Source organism: Anopheles gambiae, chromosome 3, assembly GCF_943734735.2.
Source record: "Anopheles gambiae chromosome 3, idAnoGambNW_F1_1, whole genome shotgun sequence".
NCBI classification, from domain to species: Eukaryota; Metazoa; Arthropoda; class Insecta; order Diptera; family Culicidae; genus Anopheles; species Anopheles gambiae.
The window spans coordinates 82,836,497-82,857,069 of record NC_064602.1 but is presented as its reverse complement, the minus strand read 5'-3'; the positions used below and the strand labels follow the sequence as shown (position 1 = coordinate 82,857,069).

Sequence of the window (20,573 nt, the reverse complement as noted above, 5' to 3'; positions counted from 1 at the left end):
GCGGCGGCGTCACATGTACATATGTGATTCAGAAGAAAACAGCGAGGATGTGTTTGGAATTGATGGTGCCGTAAATTGGTACCATGTATGGCCGATGGGCGGAGATGTGGTCGTTCTGCGCGAACCCCGATGTGGCGATGATGCTAACGATTATTCGCGGAAGAAGCGAGAGCACTAAAAAGGACGCGACATTCTAATGCATATCTATGGTAGAAATAAGTCCTGAGGGCATCGTTAATTTGTCTTTGTGTGCATAAAGTGGTGATGGGTTTGAAGAGCATGATATTTATCACAAGTCATGTTGTAGAATCGAATGTTACTGACATAGGCGATACGATGGATTGGAAAGCATTACAACAAAGTAAGATCAAAATTTTAAGTGTTAATAATTCTAAAAGACCGTAACTGATCCCAAATAATCCCTTAAATCTTATCTTTACAAGCATCGAGCGCTCCATGTTCTGCCACTAACTAATCAACCCACAATGGAAATATGATGACGGGAATATGAGAAGCGCCTTCGAGTATAAATATTCAGCATCTTCATTTGATGTGTAAATAAACATCACACTACGCCATGGTTTGGATGTTTATGCGTTTCATTTAATCGGCTGCATCATCTGCTGTTTGATCTTGTCGCTTACGTTCCGAGAATTTTCTCCTCCCAGAATTAATGACGGCTTCTTCTTGCTAGCACACAAAAATGTTTGTAGCGGTGCGTGTTACACATTCAGCTATGCTCACAGCGTCAAATCCTCAATGTCACAACAAAGCCATCCCAACCGAAGGCTCTCCTAGAAGAGGAAGGCCCTCCTGGCCGTGTACGGGTGAGGTGTGATGAATTGTGTTGTCATCGCATTATGCATCTGCTTCCGCATTCTTGCGCTCATCATCAGCATCACCGGCCACCAACACCCACTTCTTTTTAAACATCAAAAGCATCTTTTGTAGATTGCGTGTTTGAAAGTGCACTGGTGCGATGCGGTTGGGGCGGTTCAGGTTTTATCTCCCCGGTACATACACACCAATCACACGCGCACACGAGACGATTACAGCAGTTGCTGCATTGTTTCAAGTGATGTTACACCGTCGCTTTACGGCTTTATGTCTTTAGGCAGACTGCTCTCTCTGTGTGTGTAATCCTATGTGTCTCTCGGAAATCCTTAAACTGGAAGTAATGCCTTTTGGCACACGAGGCTTACACGCTCCGGTGCTACATCCGTCTCATTGTGTTTGGGTGCTAAGTGTGCTTGGATAAGAGAGTACGCTGTTCGCACCTTCGGCAATGGCCCGCCGCCCCGCTCCATTGGCAGGTGTCACAAACGAACAAGCAGTGAACAAGCTAATGCACAACTAAGAGTCCTTCAAGTTGGTGCATTTAATGCGTTGCTTATTGATGCATCGTTATAGCAAAGCTTAATACCAGCAACATAATCCCAAGGGTTTTTTTCTGTTGGTAGCATAGGATATTGTATACTTCCTTCGAAACTCCAAACTCCAACCACTATAACCAAATACAAGTTGGTGAAAACATGGACAACGCTACAATCAGTCCAATTGAGACATCAGTTTTTCTTTCCTTCAGCTAGCACTTTTGCCCAAACACGGTTGCCTTAACACGGCAGCGGTGGTTGTCACGGTGATACAACTGAATTACCACTTGTCGAAACCATCATCAAGAGCACAAGTAGCAGCAGCAAGAGGCGGCAATGTGCCACCGATGACAACCAGCAGCCATCGGAAACCTGCCAACTTCACTCAGCTTACCGAAAATTCATCATCACTATACAAGCAGCTGCTACCTTTCGCCGGCAAACCAGGCAATGTACCCCGCGCAGGAAGTGTAGATGATTGTCGTTCCGTTGAAAAGTTTTCCTATTCACAGACTTGACTTGGGGAGGGGGTGTGAAGAAAAGATGAGTGGAACTCCACTAGGACACCAGTCTGCAAAGTTTTGCCCATCCGGAGAGCTACCGGAGAGCTGCACTTTTCAGGTCAGATGTCTAGCAAGTTTTGTTTCTCCTTCACTTTTTTTTGTTCGAGTTTCGACTATAGTACACATCTTATCCAACGTCCTCCGAGACCATCTCTAGGTAAGGTGTCGCCGCAAAAGAGAGTGTTGCGAATGCGTCCAACATATTGCCCATGGCAAAACCCATGGAAGGCAAACTTTTGTGGGCTATAATTAGTCTTGCATTATGTTGGAGAGCGCAAGCGTGTGCAGTAACTCCACTCTATCTCTTAATCAACGAAGCCCAGCTGGGAACACGGCGGCAGTGTAGAATATCTTTGATGCAACATAAGATTATGCGCTGCGTTGAGTTTGTCTGCTTCTTCTGCAGGAGGTCTTGCCGTATACCGTTGTGCACACGGCAATGGTCGTGTGGGCTAAAGCTTTAGCACAAATTATGACCCCGAACGGACACGGAGCAACTTTTGTTTCATGTTACAGAGTGCCAGCCCAACCTTCAATGCACAAGCGTATCCTTATTTATGCCCGTTGGCAGAGAAATGGCATATTCACGCTCGTTTTGCATGCTTTTTTTACCAATGCTGGGGAGCTGGTGGTGTGAATCACTGCCCCGTGAAGCATAATGGGCAAGTCGGATTTACTTTTGCACTTTTCTCACACCACTGCTCGCTCGAAGGGGGAACCCGCGACCGTTGGGTCCCGTCCGTACCGAATGGACCGTGGAGGGAATCGAATGGCAAGTGAATGCGCCATAGTTACCGAAATGTCATCGGAGCGGGTGAGCCGGTACACTCCAGGGAGGGGTGGGAGGTGTGGTGTCACGAGATTTATGGGTTCTTTATTGTCTGTGGAGAAAGCAGAATATGCAGAACACCACACACGGAGTCGTTGTTCTCTCGCTCTCTGTGCGTTCGATGTCCCATGCACCGAGCAAGCATATCTCGTCGGACAAATCGCGACGACAGTGGCCACTGGAAGATTGATATCGCTGGATTACCTCACCGGAGTTGAATGGACTTTCCCCCCCTGTGCTACGGCGTTCTTCCCAGTGCCCGCGAGTTGGAGCATCACATGACGAGGTCGTACAGCACAGGAACAGAATGCCGCATAGCAGGTCAGAGCTGCCGGAGACCGGACGGACTTTCGATGGCTTTTGGATAGTAACCCCCCGTGCTTTGATGGCATCTGGAATTTAATTTATGACACACTCGCACAACACAGCGATTTGCATGCCGCGATCCAGAGATGCGACCTGTGTGTCGGCGATGTTTGATTGGCCGCATCAAAGGATAAGAGTACGCGCCCGGATGCATATTAATACGGACAATATGCTCCAATTTCCATCCCAACCATCCCCTGGCTGTGTCTTGTATGTGATCGATGGCAGACATCTTGGATACGGTGATTTATGGCGGGTAAATAACACACCGTCAAACTCCGCTTTAACCGCAACTCACAGTTGAGTTAGTTTCTAATAGTTCTTAATGTTCCGGCGTACTTTTGTACCTTTTTTCCTCAGAAAAACTGCGCTCTATTCCGTGAGAACATTCATAAATGCTATTACGATTGTTTTAACCACACAAACACAAACTTCAAACCTCAATCGTTGCAATTAGAAGTTCGGTAAGCACTTTGTTCCGATTCCGTTACATCCATCAAATTCCGGATCTCTTTATCACGGCCACAAACACACCACTAGCATTAGGTACTAAAATTTATCGAATTCTCCACCACCCATACCTCGCCGACATCAAATTAGTGTTTGTTCCGTCTCATTAAACAATATTGGAGGCGCGTCCTGGAACCAATCGGAGAGCTTACATAGGAGTAAGTCACGTCGCTTTCCCAACCTTTCCTATTTGAGAAAAGGGTAATTAAACGAATTCCCATTCAATCACACAAATCTTTCGTTCGCTTACGATTCACCCGGCTACGCCACTATATATACCTGCGGTCTGGAGGAACTAACTTTATTTATTCAATTAGCTTGCCCATTCTCTTCCCAGCCCCTGCCAAATGAATCGTCTTTTTTATGATTATTTGTTTGTGTACTGAGTGCCGGGATTGTGGCAAGATAGGAGGCAGAGCACGTTGAGCAGTAATGAACCTGAGCTTCGCAATCGAACTGACCTCGATTAAACTTCCGCACACCAGTTGTGGTTGTGGGGCAAACTTTTTCCCAAGGCGTGCGTGGTGTGTGGAGTTTGTGGTGCCGTAACCGAGCAACCGCATCGATAGAACCTAATAAAATTCCTGGTGGAATGTATTCTTCAGCCCCGTAAGTGTGGTGGTGGTCATCGGTGCAGAAGTTTTGCCTCGAGTAGCGATAGAATTAAATTTCATTTCATGTCATTACAACTTTGTACCATATTTCTTCCGGAGCACAACTTTCACGGCGGCATTTATCGACGGTTATGCGGTGTCTTATCAGTTTGGAGCGTGGGTGTTCGGTAATGTGTTCCACTTGGTGGAGTATTTTCCCGTCATAATCGATTGTTCAGCTCATTGGATTTGTGTGAAGAAAATAGACAAGATTTAAAGAGCTTTTCTTACAGCATTGCTCGTCCGAAGATTTAAATAATAATATGTTATTTCCCAGCTCTTCAGTGAGTCAAAGCACACAAACAATCGATAGTTTTGCCCCTCAAGAACTAACTGGTCCTCTTATCGATAACCACAACCACTGAGACGTCGTAAATTGTTCGATTACTCTTCACGACCCAATTATTTCCAGTCACTTTCCGCGGTCGCGCACTGCAAGATGGCGACAGACACGAATGAAAAACTGTCGAGACGCGGTCGAGATCCTCAAACATTCTCTCTCCCCTTTCCAAGATGACGCGAAACCCAACCCAAAACGGGGGAGAAGTAGTAAAGGAAAAAAGTATGCGCTCCGTCCAAATGCACAGAACGAGCGGCGGAAAAGCGAAAACTCGTAACTTTTTATGACCCGCTGGAGGGGAGGAAGGAAACGAAAGGGGAAGGAAAACAAAAAAAAACTTTTCGCCGAACAACTTTGCCTGCAAGTTGGACATTGGCGTGGCAGACTTTCCCCCAACAACGGCACACACAAAGGATATAAACATCTGCCTCGATTGCGGGTTCCCCGCCATCGGGCCTTACTCGACATTTCCGCCCCAGCTTTCCTCCGGGGCAGCGAGCCGGATTAGGTCGAAAAGGCATTGAGATATAATCGTACCTTACCCGCTCCTATCCAGGAACTGTGGGGAATGCCTGTGGCAAAGGGAGTAATGTGGTCCCAGTGTTTAGGTCCATTAAGATTGGCTCCCTTTTCTTTCTGTGACGATTATCGACCTCCACAAGGCCCGGCGGGACGGAGCGGGACAACAGAAAAGATTGGAGGTCGTTGGGCGGGTCGCCTGCAAAAAAGATTTGCCGCATTATCGCTTGGGCTGTGGGGTCGCCAGCGAAAAGATCATTCCAATTCCGATCACCCCGCAAGCTGTGGGCTCGGGCCCAGCTTGAAGTTCAATTATCTGCCAGCTGTTTCGAAAGGAACAGCGACGAGGGAGCAAGGATTTAGAGCCTTTTTTTATTTATTGATTCTGCTTCCAGTTGATATTCGTTCGATGTCGTCGCTTGGAAAATTCCGTTGCACAGTTCTGTGTCAGGCACAAGTGTCACCGTTATGTTGTTCGTGTAAAGCATTTCTTTCTGTTTTAAATTAACTAGATAGCCACGTCCGTATAGTTATTTATTAAACGTTTTTTACAAAAAAAAACATAAGTTTCTAAATTTGAGTAAGGTTGTAGGGTTCTTGTTTCTAGACTTCCTAGATCCATTTACCAGTATCTCAAGATTATGGAAGGTTTGCTGTTCTCGTTGGCAATTAAATGAGTGACGAAAATAACTGAACAAAAAGCTTTCCATTAAAGAGTGCCTTGAACAGATGGGGAAGAGCCTTCATACAAAACTTCAAACTGGAACTTTTCAAGTAAATAACAAAGCATTAAGTAGAGTCTTTTTAAGATCTAGTCGTTTAAAAAGATCTGAGGCTTTTCACCTCAGCAAACAAGTAGCAGTGTACCCCTCTAGATTACCTTTAAGACACCTTTGAAACATGGATTCTAGTCAAATCGTACTAAATCATGACTCTGCTCTTGTGCAGGATATTGTTAAGTATACCACGTACAGTATGTTTAGTGCAATTTCATTATGTCTAGACAAAAGCGTACATTATTCTTGCTTCTATTGGAGCATTCAAGATCCTTTGAATTTTATAATGAAATATCCAGATATCACATAGCAAACATTCCGAATGGAATAATCACTCAGAAGATCCTACACAACAAGGCTTATGAATAGTATGAATTTGACTCGTTATGTTCTGAGATCTTGAGTTCAGGACACAAAACTATACAATACATCAATTTTCACACAAACTTTGCCCCCAACTGTCCATAGATAAATTTTAGCAGGTCTGTAAGACACTTTATGACTTACAACAAATGTATGATCGCTGATTACTATTTCTAAGAAGCATATTGAGAGTTTGATGTTCAATTTCTACCTGCATGTCAGGACATAGAACAACACATTGGAAATAATCACGAAGTAAAAAGCCGACCAAAAAATACACTTCCCCGTCCCTATTTTAGTAGTAATTGCGACATACCAACCCATTACAAGCTCTAATTGGTGTCACCGTCAGCACAGATGTTTCTAAATGACTTTTTTTGTCTCACCACAACATCCCACCCCATTGTCGTATCGTTGCAGGAATTTCCCCGCCAGTCGTGCAGCTGCTCAAGCACGATCCGGACCGCGATAGCATTTCACTCAAATGTCACTCCACGCTGGAACCGGCCACCGAAATCATTGGCAGCGATGGTAAACCGGCCGAAGAAACTCACGTCGAATGGTACAGGTAAGACGCAAGGGCAATCGAAAAACAACCAAACCAAACACGAACAAACTGCAGCGATCAAAAGCACGTGAAGCAATGCGTTTGTTGCGTGGAATTTGGTGCATTTCTTTTTATTATTTCCCTTATGCAGCACACGCTCGTTGGACGTGTTGTTTCGATGGTACTTGTATGGTACACTCGAAAGAATTTGCCCACCAAAAGACATTATCGTCATCATTTTCATCAGCTCATATGAGTTTGTGCATCATTGTGTGTGTGTGAGTATGTGTTAAAATTGCGAGCATAAATGCAACCACCAAACAAAAACACCATCACAGCGCATTTAAACGAACCTCATTTATTTTACCGTTCAATTAAATGGCGAATAAAAAATGTGGCGACGAAAAAACATAAGTCTTCTCGGGGAGAGCGGGCCCTCGAATTTGCCCAATTCCCGGTGGCGCAGCATCAACTCAACATTGTTGATAATCGCACAACCGAGGCACACTCGTTTGTGTTCTGCCTGCCTGCCTGTCTGCCTGCTCGTTGATTAAATGCGGTGTGGTGTTTAATCGGAGGGAAAAATAATAATCCCTCACCCTGCTGTCTGAGGCGGACAACAGTGGGCGGAGAGCCTTCGATGTTGTTGAGCTTATTGGTGGGTTTCTTTTTTTATTATGCATTTTCATTGGACCACTATATGCATATGTTTCGGTGGTGATAATTATGCTATAAAACGATGCTTCCGTAATCATACTCATTCAGCGTGGCAATTTTAACGAAACATTGCCGTCCGATTTGTGCGACAAGAATCGACAGACTTGGGAGGGACGTTAGGCAAAGTTATTTTCTATAAATCGTTTAGTTTAGCATCCAGGTGTTTTTTTTTCAATAACGCTTCCTTTTTAGCTATCTATCATTTGCAAATTCATTAAAAATGAAAGCTCTGAATATTTTTAAAAATATTATTTGCGCCATGAAACTCTTTTTTATATAGAGACTTTGAGCCTTTGAAATACCTCTGATAATTTTTTTAAATTTATAATTTCTATTTTATAATTTATAATAATTAATAATTTATGATTTCAACTGGTTTCATAGTGTTAATGACCGAGGTACATTGTCCGTACTCGCTAGAGCAATTTCGGTTTTCACTAGAGTATCTAGCGGCGGCTGGTGAAAGCTTTTTTGGCAGTCGAGCGAATGGCCAAAGTGCCGGAACTCAAATTTAAGTTTTTTCACCGTATTTTAATGCGAAAATTGCTGAAATACTTGCAGACATGTGTACCTTACAGTACCTTAATACAGAATATGTGTACCTTACATTTGACAAAACTTTTCTCTTCCGATTTAAGTAAAAAAAAAACCATGAAAAAATGACATATTTTCTGAAGCGGCCCCAAATTGTTTAGCAAAATGCTTCGGTCAATCGCCGCCCGATGCGCGCTAGAGAAAATCGAAATTACACTAGCGAGTGTGGACATTTTATCCCGGCCTTTTCACTTGTACATACAGTGGAGCGCCGTTTATACGGGTACCTTTTATCCGGCTTTCCGTTTATCCGTGCTGTTGAGAAATGCCAGTTCAATACAAAAGTGACATTGCGTTACGAGGAGGATATTTGAAAAAGCGGTTATAAGAGCATATTGTCATTACAAAAACACTATAATGCATGAGCGTTTCTACATACACCGAGACTGCAGCTAAGAGATGGCTGTGAGAGAATTGACAACCGGTTTCTTACGCCGTTGTGTATAGAAGCTCCGGAAAGCGCCGAGGTGAGGCTATTAAAATTATGTTGTTAAAATCCATTTGAATCGCTAAAATGAAGTAAAAAAAATTCTTTTACTTTTTAGAAATATTTCTACGATTATTAGACTGCAAAAATGCAAGCTATAATTGATCGTTCGCATTAAACTGCCTATTTACTTTTTTCTCAGCTCCATCGTTCTCTGCATGCTGAGGAGATTTCTCTCACCGAAAATGCTGTCAGTCGCTGTCAAAGCATGCTGTCAGCTTTTTTCTCAGCTGCAGTCTCGGTGTATGTAGAAACGTTCCATGGCAAATTTGAAATATTCTCTTTGGAAAAACATGAAGTTAGTAAAAACTGGGTTATTTTTATAAGAAATAAAAAATAAGAAAAATGTCTAAAACATAACCAGGAATTGGTGATAAAATATATCATCTGACTCATTATCCGTGTTATTCGCTTATCCGGACGAGGTCAAGTCCCGAGAAGCCCAGATAAACGGCGCTCCACTGTATATTTTAGTAGTTTGAATAGATAACTAGTGGACGAAAAACATAATTTTAAAGTTGCAAGTATTGATTTTTTTAAATAAATATTAACAGCAAATATAAACATGTAAATGACATTCACAAAATATTAAAAATACTGAAACTATCAACAGATTAAATATTTCAAAAATACAATACAAGTAATTCTTCACAAAATGTGTGATAATATCCAACGATTTTCCGACGCAAATGTAAAAGCATTTAAGTATTCTTTAAATTGCAAGGCTTTTGAATAATTCAAAGAAACGTCATTAAGATTGCAAAATCGATATTTTTGGAAAGTGATCAATGGATTAAAGGTTACATGTAAAAATCAATATATAATCACAAAGGACATGTGTTAGCAGACTTTCACCTCGGCGGAAATTGCGTGTAACAGCTTCTATCTGCACTCATAATTCAGTACGGTAAAAATAGCAATTTCAAGCTGTTACCACATACTATAATCACACAAGAAAAACTCATTTTTTCACTTTAAAAAAACGTCAATTTTTATAACGTTTTTACATCCCTGTACAGCTCTGCATATGCTTGCTGAATAGACAAAAGAAAAACGCCCTCGAAGCGCATCACAATCTCAGACGCGCGCTCCCTTTCTTTGTCTCGGTGCATACGAATGCCGCAGCACAAGCACAGAAAGCACACTCCTTGAAACGTGGAAACATTGAAGTGTGGTTTTGCCCACACCATTCCCCACTATTTCCCATCCCCATATGTAAAAATGGAAAGCGTGCAGAAGGAAAGTTGCAACGTGCAACAAAACGTACACCCCATCATGCATCCTTAACCGTTCCCGTGTGTTCCGGGGATGGACCGACGGGCACACAGCACGGTACGTCGTTTCGCGGCAAAATAAAACTATCCACGCAGACAGAATTTCAAATTCCGTGCAAGGAGTGGCCGCGTGTAGTTGCAGGCGAGTCCGTATGAGCGGGTGGCATGCAAGAGAAAAACATGAAAACTGCATCGCTTCACACAGCGTTTCGGGAACGGACCCGGAGGTTTTCCCGACGTGTACACCTTTTTCTTCCCCATTTTCTTATCCTCCCCATCGGGGCTTGTTTCCATCCCTTTCTTTTCCTCTTCCACAGGAATGAGGTGAAGCTTACGAAATCACCGCACATCGATCTGCAACGCCGGAAGCTGCACATAAAAAATGCCTCGGCGAAGGATAATGGCGTCTACAGCTGCCTGCTGGTGGTCGTATCCCGCACGGACGGTAGCCGCCGGATCGCGCTACGTAGTTCGAAAAACTATCGGCTCAAGCTAAAACCGGGAACCAATTACGGTACGCTGGTCAAGCGAGCGAGCGAGCCCGTTCAGGGTTAGATAAAGCAGTGTGTGGTAACCCTTCGTTTTTTTGTTTTGCTCTTTCTCTCTGCAACAGGCCAAAGCAAAATCGATTGCACCAAAAACCACAATTTGCTGCTGTGCCGGGGCAAGCGAGGCGACCGGCAGCTGGGTGTGGCGGGCGACCGGCTAACCACCGACCGTCCACCGATGAGCGATGAGGCACCGGCCCAGCTGCAGCTCGCCGGCGAAGGACAGTCGTCGTTCGGCGGGCCGGCCCCGGTCCGTATCGTGGTGCATCCGGTGACGACGGTGGTTAATGAGAGCCAGCCGGTCGTTTTCAACTGCGGCTTCCGGGTGACGGCGGCCAACGAGAGCGGCGGGTTTGTGCTGCGCTGGCGCAAGGACGGCAAGGTGATACGCCGGTGGGACAATCTGGCGGAAGCGACCACGGTGCCGACAGACGATGCGATGGTCGGTGCGACGGAGAGCAGCTCGATGTTCCGGGACGATGGTAAGCATGGGGCATAATGACTCCTTCCACTCAGTACATGCAAAGTTTTCGATTAGGCATAGATTGTAAAACATTGGGAAAACCCGTTGAATTTAAACAAAGAAACTTAATTAATGCCATAAACTTTTCAATGATGAATTTAATAATCATTCAGATATTATAAAAAAATATCCCTTTTTTGTCTCATCGACCATGACAGACACCAATCTTTGAGTAAACTTCAAAGAAATGCTCGCGAAAACAAAAACAAAAAAGGCCACCCTTAACCTCTTGCACTTTGAGAAATCGTTTTTGCTTACTAATTTCCTCGGATTTTATTTTCCACTCCACTCCAAAAACAGCTCGCATTCACGTGGACCGCACGAACGGATCGCTTGTGTTCGGTTCGGTGGTGGCCAGCGACGAAGGAACGTACGACTGTCAGATAACGAACAATGCCAGCGACTTTCTGGTCAGCTCGACGGCGGCAGAATTGCAAATCATTTGTAAGTATCTTTTTGGGGTTGACAGAACCCACTGGGAGGGATGGGAGAGGCCATGCGATAAGCCAGCTTTCCCGGCCACATCAAAGCACTACGACCGTCCCAGACTCTGACGGTCGTAGACTGTGACGATGGTTCTGCTTCTGGAGAAAGGGGGCCCACCAGATGGGCAACAAGATAAAAGCATTATTCCATTAAAGGGGGCGCACTGGTTTATCACCCAAAACCCACTCATTTCCCTGCGGGAGTAACTCTTCTCAGTCGGGCTTCTTAGCAAAACACAAACCGTACTTTAACTGACCCGTGTGGTACCACACTCGCGCCCTTTTCAGCCAACCTTCGCTTCACACCGAAACCACCGACGAGCAAAAACCTGGAGCTGGGATCAATCGCCAAAATACACTGCAAAGCGCAGGGCACACCGGCACCGACCGTCCACTGGACGACGGTGGTTAGCGATGGTGGGCCAGCGCCGGCCCTGCCCGACTCGATCGAGGACGTCAACGGTACGCTGGTGTTCCGCAACGTGTCGGCCGAACATCGGGGCCAGTACGCGTGTGTCGCCGCGAACAGTCAGGGCGAAATTCGGGCAAGCGTTTCGGTGAACGTGGTCATTGCGCCGAAGTTTGAGATCGCACCGGAGGGTGCGGTACAGGTGGCGGAGCTCGGTACGGTACAGTTCCACTGCGTGGCGACCGGCGACCCGAAGCCGACCATCCAGTGGGACAAAGATCTGCAGTATCTGCATGCAAAGGCCGGTGGCGCTAATGGCAGCGAGGAGGAGCGCTATCGAATTCTGGAGAATGGGACGCTGGTCCTTACCGAGGTCCATCTGGAGGACGATGGACGGTACGGGTGCACGATTGGCAACAGTGCCGGACTGAAGCGGGAGGAGGTGCATCTAATCGTCAAACGTAAGTAACTGCCACTGCATTAGCGAAGAAGTTTGGAGCAGTGCTGCAAAATGTCATGAGCATCATGAGATATTCACCAACGAAAACAATGAACATATCCGTCGTGAAAGTGCGTCATGACATGCCGAACACAACATGCAATTCCGTCACAAGCATAATCATGAAATTTACTGTCATATCTCCCATGACTATCGGGATGATCACCGAATGAATATGTCGCGACCAAGTGACTGACCATGAGTTAGTTGCACACAATGTCACCAAGCATGTGATGATCGCACCAACTGATTGAGTCTTACCTCTGATCATCACAGTACAGGAGCTCGGGACTCTGACATGATTTTGTTTTAGCCAGAATTTGCCATGACTATGTCAGTGACATTTTGCAGTAGTGATCACAGCAAAAAAAAAGTCATGACATAGTGACTGACCAAGCGATGGTGGCTAAAATGTCACCAATCATGCATTGGTCACACCAATCGTTATGAGTATCACCTCTGATAATCACAATTGGGTACGTGACGCTGACAGGAACTTTGTAACAGTCAGATTTTTTTGTATGACATTAAAAGTGACATTTTGCAGCACTGGTTTGGACCAATTTTTAACTATATTTCTCTCTATTCCATCTGTGTGCGCAGCGTCCGACGGTATGGTGATGCCGGAAGAGTCGGCAGAGGATGGCTTCCTGATAACGCGTGCCGTGCTCATCACCATGTCGGTCGCCTTTGCGTACATCATACTGGTCGTCGGGCTGATGATATGGTGCCGGCATCGGCGGGCAGCACGCAAAGCCCGGCTCAATCTGGGCTCCTCCAAGGAAAATGGTGGCGATGTCGATCTGAAGAACTGCGAAATTGAACCCTGCCTGCCGGACAAAACGTCCGCAGCGGAGAATGGTGGCGTAGGGGTAAGCTCCGGCCGTTCCAAAAGCAAGCAGAAGAATGGATCGGCAGGAGGCAAAGACACGGTAGCAAATGGTGTCGACAATGGGCAGGACAAGAGCGATGACACGGTGAACTCGAGCAAATCGAAGAAGTCGTCCGGTTCGGGATCACTGCTAGAGCAGCTCACGGTGCCACGGTCGGCCGTCGTCGAGATGCTGCAGATTGGCAAGTGTGACTTTGGCGATGTGTACATCGGGAAGATACGGGAGAATGACTGCCGATTGCCACCGCCGAAGGAAAGTGTGACGCAGGAACCGATCGCCGGTGATGAGGTAGGTCCCAGCACCGAGCTGACGACGGAGAACGAACGCAAGAGTCCCGTCAAGAAGGGCCCTTCCAATGAGGAGCTGAATGCGATCCGACCGGAAAATGACTACAAGCCGGTGATGGTAAAGGCACTAACGAAGGTAAAGGACGAACACTGCTGTGGCGAGTTCCGGCGTCAGCTGGAGCTGTTCCGCACCGTTTCCCATCGCAACGTGGTACAGCTGTTCGGGTTATGCCGTGATAAGGATCCACACTATCTGCTGCTGGAGTACACCGATTGGGTGAGTTGTATAAAATGGTATGTAAGATCGTTCAAACTTACTTATTCTATGACTATGGACTATTACAGGGAGATCTGAAGCAATTCCTGCTAGCTACATCTCCGATCACACCGCCCAATGGAACGGTCGACAGCAAGAAGGATGCCACCACGAAACCACCGCCACTCAACGTGCCACAAATTCTTGCCCTAGCGCACCAGATCGGACGCGGCATGGACGCTATCTATAAGGCTCGCATTATTCACAAGTAAGTCCGCCTTATGCCAAGAAGACTTTGATGTCCCTCTTGGAACTCACACAAACCTCACATATTATCTGCACCCAGGGACCTGGCAACCAGAAACTGTATCATCAGCAGCGATTTTTCGGCCAAAATCTCCATGCCAGCACTGGGGCGCGACAAGTACAGCAAGGAGTACTGCAAGCACCGCAACCAGCTGATGCCGATCCGCTGGATGGCACCGGAATGCTTCCAGGAGGACGATTACTCCATCAAGAGCGACATCTACTCGTTTGCCGTGCTCGTGTGGGAGCTGTTCACGAACGCGACCGAGCTACCGTTCAAGGAGCAGACGGACGAGGAGATCATTACCGCTGCCCAGGCGGGCAAGCTCGAGTGGAAGGTTGCAGAAAAGACGCCCGAAGCATTGCACAAGATACTGGTAAGTGTTTGGAGGGAGCGTGTTAATAGCTTTCGGCGTGTGAAGACATCGCATTGAGCTGATCTTGGTGAATCGTTTTGCAGACTTCTTGCTGGTCAACCAGCCCGAAAGAACGGCCATCGTTCAGCCAGCTCGTCGTGGCCATCGGTAACTGTCTGCAGAGTGAATATCCCAAGGAACCAACGGAATAAGCAGACTGGAGGTAACAGACGAACCAGCGACTGCTCTCTGTCTATCTATCGAATCATCATCCATATACAACGAGGTATTATTCAAATGCATCTCTTTTTTGTATTATATTACACATACATGAATACCGTACACACACACACATATTAATAAAATCATTAAGAATTGTGTAATGCAAACAAAAGCAAATGATAATGTAGTCTACCAGTGTGGTTAGGCGTTTGGAGGAGCGTTTTTGGTGGATTTACACCAAACGTACCCAATGTTGAAGGCAGTTTCATTAGGAAAAGATAAAAAGAAACATGACTACATCTCCATGAGTAGTGAAAGCCAAGATTAAAAGAAAAAAAAAGATATTCGTCCGAGGAATTCTTCCAATGAATTTTGATACAAAAAATACACACACACACGTGCGTGTTTCAATGTAACCACCCGGGATAGGTGTGGACAAATGTGTCCGGAAGGATACGGAAGGGTAGGTAGGCGTTAGGGTAGTATTTAGTCGAAATATTTATACACATACAGTTTTTGCTCCCTCAACAGTAGTAGTCTGAAGGATACGTGACCACTTTGCGGAACAGTTTCAAAATGATGGATTCTACGAATCGAGATAGTATAGGGAAAAGTGAAGTGAGTCGTAGCAGAATGATCATTTAAACAAAAAGCGCATCTCTACACATACTTCCAGTTCTAACACTGCCCAGAATGATAATTACTACAAACAACACATGGCGATGGTCTGAATATTCCACAGTAGCTTCAACTAACTAAACTAAAACTCATTTCCCAGTATACACATACGCACACACTGGGGTACTAGTGTTGGATGAATCTGAATGAATTTTTGAAATGATGAAATGAATCTGAATCTCGGTTATAAAGATTCATGAATCTCGAAAGATTCATGAATCTCGAAAGAATCATGAATCTCGAAAGATTCATAATTTTCGAAAAATTGTATACCACGAAAGATTTTCGATTCCCTAGGCATTCATGAATGTCTAGGGATTCACACATCTCTTATGATCCAAAGAGCGTGAGCTTCTCAATATTCTTGTCATGGCACTTTACACAGGCTTTCGAGGAAAATACCTTCTTGGAAAATACTACGCAGTGGGAGAGTTTGTTATGCTAAGGGGAGACGACCCATACGAGGTTTGAACCCACGACGGGAGCCCACGATTTATTTATTTTTCGAGATTCATGAACCATTGAAGATTAATAAATCTTTCGAGAGTCATGAATCCTTGGAGATTCATGATTCTCCAAGGATTCAAGAGTCCTTGGAGATTCATGAATCCTTGGAGATTCAAGGATCTTTGAAGAGTTGATTCAAGGTTCGAATCACTCAACACTGAAGATTCATATAAATGAATCTCAACGAATGATTCATGAAGCCCAACACTAAATCGTACTGACACTATTGCAACACACGTTTATCACACAAAACACGTACGTATCCTTATATCGATAGGCATTATTGTTCGCTTTTTGAACGTGGTACTTACAGCAACATACATATATATATACATAGTACTTTCGCCATGATCGCTTAGCAAACCAGGCAGTAAAAAGCCACTTTGGTGTGGTAGAGATGATGAAAAAGTAAATCACACAGCAGCTAATAGTTTATGCTCCAAATACTTACACCACTGTCCACACAAGTCTCCAAACGATCCCCACAAGGGGACCGAAAGCTTTTATCGTCTGCTTTAGTCTGTGCAGCGTTTCATATACACCCAATTAATCACTGTCGGAAAGGCTTCGGCAGCGCGATCCGTGTACTGTTAAAACGGTTGCTTAAGTAAGGCCGCCACAACACGCCAGCATTGCATTTATTACACGTAACGCAGCGTAACGCCTTCGTAACAAGGGCACAGCCGCTGAACAAGGGCAGCAATTTAATCATTCTCATTTGTACATACACAATTATACGCAAGCCTCGTGGGCGTAGAAATAATCTTTTCAACGTTACTGGAAAACAAAACTTTGCAATTAAGTTAGAGAGGGGTTTTTTGTTTTCTAAAACGATACCGAATTATTTCTCTATTTAGTTTGTAGCCTGTTTTCGTGCGTACTCGCTACCATATTGATCCGTGCTTGTGTGAAAAATACAACTAAACGCCACCACGCTACTCGCGAGTAGATGAAACACCGACCGGCAAAGTTTGGAAATGAAATTGAACAACAAAAGAAACTGTCCAAAATCTAGTCATTTTTGCATAGGGGAGGGAAGGGGGAGTTAATTTAACTCCATTCCCTCCCCATTCCTTCTTTGCTATGCTGCACAGATTCGTACACAATTGCCATATATGAACTAAATTCGGTTTCAGCAGCTGCGGTATTTAAAGCAGTAAAATGCAACTTCTGCCGATATATTCAAGCATTGAAAACAAACAAACAAACAACACTGCAAGAAGCGTGTAACAGTTTCGTTAGGGTTAAGTTTGATGCGCATTTACTCTAGCCGGCATTCTCAGTTAGAGGCGGGAAGCAGCATTTAAGTAGCTTTTAAGCAAGATATCGTATGCTAAATACATTACTTATATGGGAGGGACGACCGTACTCAGCATATAGGCTAGTTAGCAGGCGGGGAAAGTTAGAAAGTGATTGGTGCGCTGTACTTCTATGAATTAATTGCATTAACACACATCGCAAACCATCGTAACATTGAACACTTCCGCTAAGGGAACTCGGAAAGGTCGGTTGGAAAGTTGGAAAATGGCATAGTTTTTCTTTCCCATTTTTCCCCCTTATCGTGTTATGTGAGGAAAAAACGCTATAAGCATTGACAAAACACAAAAACCGCAAATCGTGATGTGAAAAAAAACAAACAACCAGAAATCAATAAAATTAAATATTATCTAAAACATTACATAAGGAAATTTTGGTTATTTAATTAAGCATTAGTTATACGAACGATAAAAAGAAAGAAACAATATGAATTTGAGAAATATGTTTGTTTACTTACCAAACATCTGGAAGGTGCGCTGCTTGAGATGCTTGAAGGAAGAAAAAACTTCGGATATTCAATTCCAATACGTAGCAGCACTAAAGGTAAAGTTGTGATTTTTCACTTGGATTGCACCTTCTCTCGGCAAAATGTTCCAACTTTTCACCTTTTAAATATTTATTCTTCTTCCGGAACATTAACTGCATCACCACTGGGCACCTTTTCCTTCAACTTCTCCTCCGCCTTCTCCGACACTTCTTTTCCGGTAACACTCAACTCAGCCACCTGCTTGACCACCGTTTCGATCCGGTCCGGCAGCAGGTAAGCGATCGGTTCCAGTATCTTCCTCTGCCGGAGGTACGTTACGCCATGCTTCTGCAGCGTCAGCACATTGATGCCCAGCTGGCTCGCCAGCGTGGTCGGTGGAAAGAGCACATGCACGCAGCGCTGCAGGTACGGAAGCAGATCGTACGCAAAGCAGGAACAGAGCCGAATGAAGCATTCCCGCTCGGTCGGGGCAAAGGCCTGCTGCTCCTGCCGGTAAAATCCCAGTATTCCACGGCACACCTGCTCGAGCGAGCCCTCCAGCTGCTCCGTCACCATGGTAGCGAGGGCAACCGGTGCACACAACCGCAAATCGTTGAACATGGTCAGCAATGCATTGCAGTACAGCGCTAGCGGCTCAAAGTCGAGCAGCGTCTCGGGCGGTTGCACCGAGCCCGCGTCGTCCACCGGATTCGTACGATCTTCCTGCCGGTTGCGCCGTATCATGCTCGGCACCTTGTTGATCAGCGTGTACCGCTCAATGTCCCGCTCGAACTGGGCGGTCGCACGAGCCATCGTGGCACGGAATCTGTTCCCAATCACGCGCACAAACACCGGCGCCACGAGCGCACGGAAATCGATCCCAACGCGGCTGAACGATAGCCCGAAGTACATGCACTGTCCGAGTATGGTGTCGTACGAGACGAGATCGTTGGAGGCGAGATCTCGCTCGAGCGTACGCACAAAGTCCATGATCTGGTCGTGCAGCCAGCTGTGGAAAATCTTACCCTCGTCACCCGCCGCCATTCGCTCGTTGCCCATGGTTGCGCCGGCCGGGCTGAACGTGTCCTCGTCGTCCGGGAACAGGGCACGGTACTGGGTGATGATGTTGAACAGATGCACCCGCGTCGCTTCGATCGTTTTCGTCAGATGGAGCTGCGCATCGTCCGACGGGATGGTGGCAAGCACATCCTTCAGCCAGCTGGTGCGCGTTTGGAGGAACTTTAGCTTCAGCTCGCTGCCGGTAAATGCTTGCATTCGGCGCAGATAGCCCACGACCTGGAGGCACTTGGGGAGTTGCAAATCGGTGCGCAACTGGGTCAGCAGCTGCATCAGCATGGTGTGCCAGGCCGCTTCCACCGCTTCGTTAATACTCTGCAAGAACAAAGTGCAAGTGGTGGATTATCACACAGCGTTCCTTTACAGCTTTCTGCATGCAATCCACACTTACCGCTATTACCGGAATGTTGCCATGCTTCGTCATCAACCGCTGAACGTACGACGACAGCTCCAGCGCCTCCTCGTACTTGCCCTCCCGTATGCAGCTGTCCATTAGCTGCGGTATTTCGAGCACCTCCAGCAGCTCCGCATTGCGCAGCAGCGTGAGCGAATTCAGCCGCCGAGCCGCATTAATGTCCGCCGAGCCCTGCTGGAACGTTTGACACGCGGCAATAAACTTGGGCCACTTGTCGCTCAAACAATCGAGCTTCCTTTCCGTCGCGACAAACTCGCGATAGATTTCGCGCGAACTTTCCGCCGTCCGGATGAACGTGGGATAGTGTGAGATGGCCAGATCCTGCGTCTGCTCCACATTCTGCCGATGTTCGTCCTGCAGGCGTACCTTTTCCTTTTTCAAGTCTTCCGCCTTATAGGTGCCGAGCTTGAGCAAATAATCGACCACGTCGGTCGTGTCTTGGGCGGACAGTTCTGCGAACGAGAAGGGGGACAATGGTTACTACGATTGTACGTCAAACTAACACCCTTTCTTGGAGGACAGTGCGTTGTTGGAGTTGTTGGAAAGCTGCGGAAAACGTTCTTATACCTTCGTAATCATCGGGAAAGATAAATTTTATCACTTTTTCGTTCTCGTAGTCCATTTTCCAGGCTGTGTGTTGATGAACGGAGTCCGGTTTGTTGACGATTCGTAAATTTCGATGACGTTTCTCGTTGCTTTGCATCAGCTGTCAAGCTAGCGCAGCACAGGGTGATTCAGTGGAGCGGGAAACAAATAGGAAAAAAATCTTCCGAACACGTGATTTGTTGTCGTTATTTTGAAATTGTTTAGGATTTCTATTATCAAATTCTAGTAGTTTTAGTTTTTTAAAAAGATTTTTACAATTATGGGCCAAATTGATAGCTGAAATATAATCAAATAATGTCATCTACAACGTATGTGGAATGTTTTGAGGATGAATAAGTGATCAAGGGAACTGACCAGGAAGCCTCAAAGTAAAGGAAGTCAGAATATAGGTATCCTACTTCGGGTGGATGCCACTGTAGGTACGGATGTATGGAAATGTTACGACAATATTAATACAAAAATTTTTTCACTATTTTTGCTTCCGAATTAAACAGGGAGCAGTATTAGGGACTGGATATCTGTTCCAGTACCGGTAGGTACATGTTACATACATCTATATGGGGCCAGAATCAGTTCCAGGACCGATATGGGATCAGTGTAAGTTGGTGTGGGTTTTGGATCAATTCCAGGACCGGAAGGACTTTAGGAGCAGTTCCAGGACCGGTAAAGAGACAAAATCAATTCCAAGACCGGTATGATATCAGGATCAGTTAAAGGACCGGTAAGGGGATAGGATCAGTTCTAGGACCATTGTAGGTTTATGACCAATTCTAGCATCTGTAAAGGATTGGAGTTCCAGTTCCAGTATCAGT

At 45.6% G+C, this 20,573-nt stretch overlaps 2 protein-coding genes across 2 annotated transcripts in view; one reads left to right on the top strand and one right to left on the bottom strand.

The window, feature by feature from the left end:
- The window catches only part of LOC1278351 (tyrosine-protein kinase-like otk), a 68,919-nt gene extending 51,439 nt beyond the window's left edge, over window positions 1-17,480 (top strand). Inside the window, exons 4-12 of the mRNA XM_061653098.1 lie at window positions 6,713-6,860; window positions 10,229-10,425; window positions 10,525-10,941; window positions 11,283-11,426; window positions 11,756-12,337; window positions 12,979-13,832; window positions 13,901-14,079; window positions 14,158-14,494; window positions 14,578-17,480. Coding sequence (XP_061509082.1) covers window positions 6,713-6,860; window positions 10,229-10,425; window positions 10,525-10,941; window positions 11,283-11,426; window positions 11,756-12,337; window positions 12,979-13,832; window positions 13,901-14,079; window positions 14,158-14,494; window positions 14,578-14,685 — 2,966 coding nt within the window. The 3' untranslated portion in view covers window positions 14,686-17,480. The remainder of the gene's footprint in view (window positions 1-6,712; window positions 6,861-10,228; window positions 10,426-10,524; window positions 10,942-11,282; window positions 11,427-11,755; window positions 12,338-12,978; window positions 13,833-13,900; window positions 14,080-14,157; window positions 14,495-14,577) is intronic.
- Window positions 17,481-17,795: 315 nt separating this feature from the next.
- Window positions 17,796-19,882, bottom strand: LOC1278344 (conserved oligomeric Golgi complex subunit 8). Its single transcript, XM_317814.6, has 3 exons — window positions 19,723-19,882; window positions 19,132-19,607; window positions 17,796-19,055 (listed from the first exon to the last, which is right to left on the bottom strand). The coding sequence occupies exons 1-3, from the start codon at window positions 19,856-19,858 to the stop codon at window positions 17,814-17,816; spliced, it is 1,854 nt and encodes a 617-aa protein (XP_317814.5). The 5' UTR covers window positions 19,859-19,882; the 3' UTR covers window positions 17,796-17,813.
- Window positions 19,883-20,573: the final 691 nt, after the last annotated feature.

Excerpts from the sequence above, each read along its gene's own strand:
- LOC1278344 (XM_317814.6), bottom strand. The coding sequence starts at position 19,858 with ATGCAAAGCAACGAGAAACGTCATCGAAATTTACGAATCGTCAACAAA. Across the intron at positions 19,608-19,722 it reads CTTTCCCGATGATTACGAAG|AACTGTCCGCCCAAGACACG; the intron begins GTATAAGAACGT and ends TCTCGTTCGCAG. Across the intron at positions 19,056-19,131 it reads GCAACATTCCGGTAATAGCG|AGTATTAACGAAGCGGTGGA; the intron begins GTAAGTGTGGAT and ends TTGTTCTTGCAG.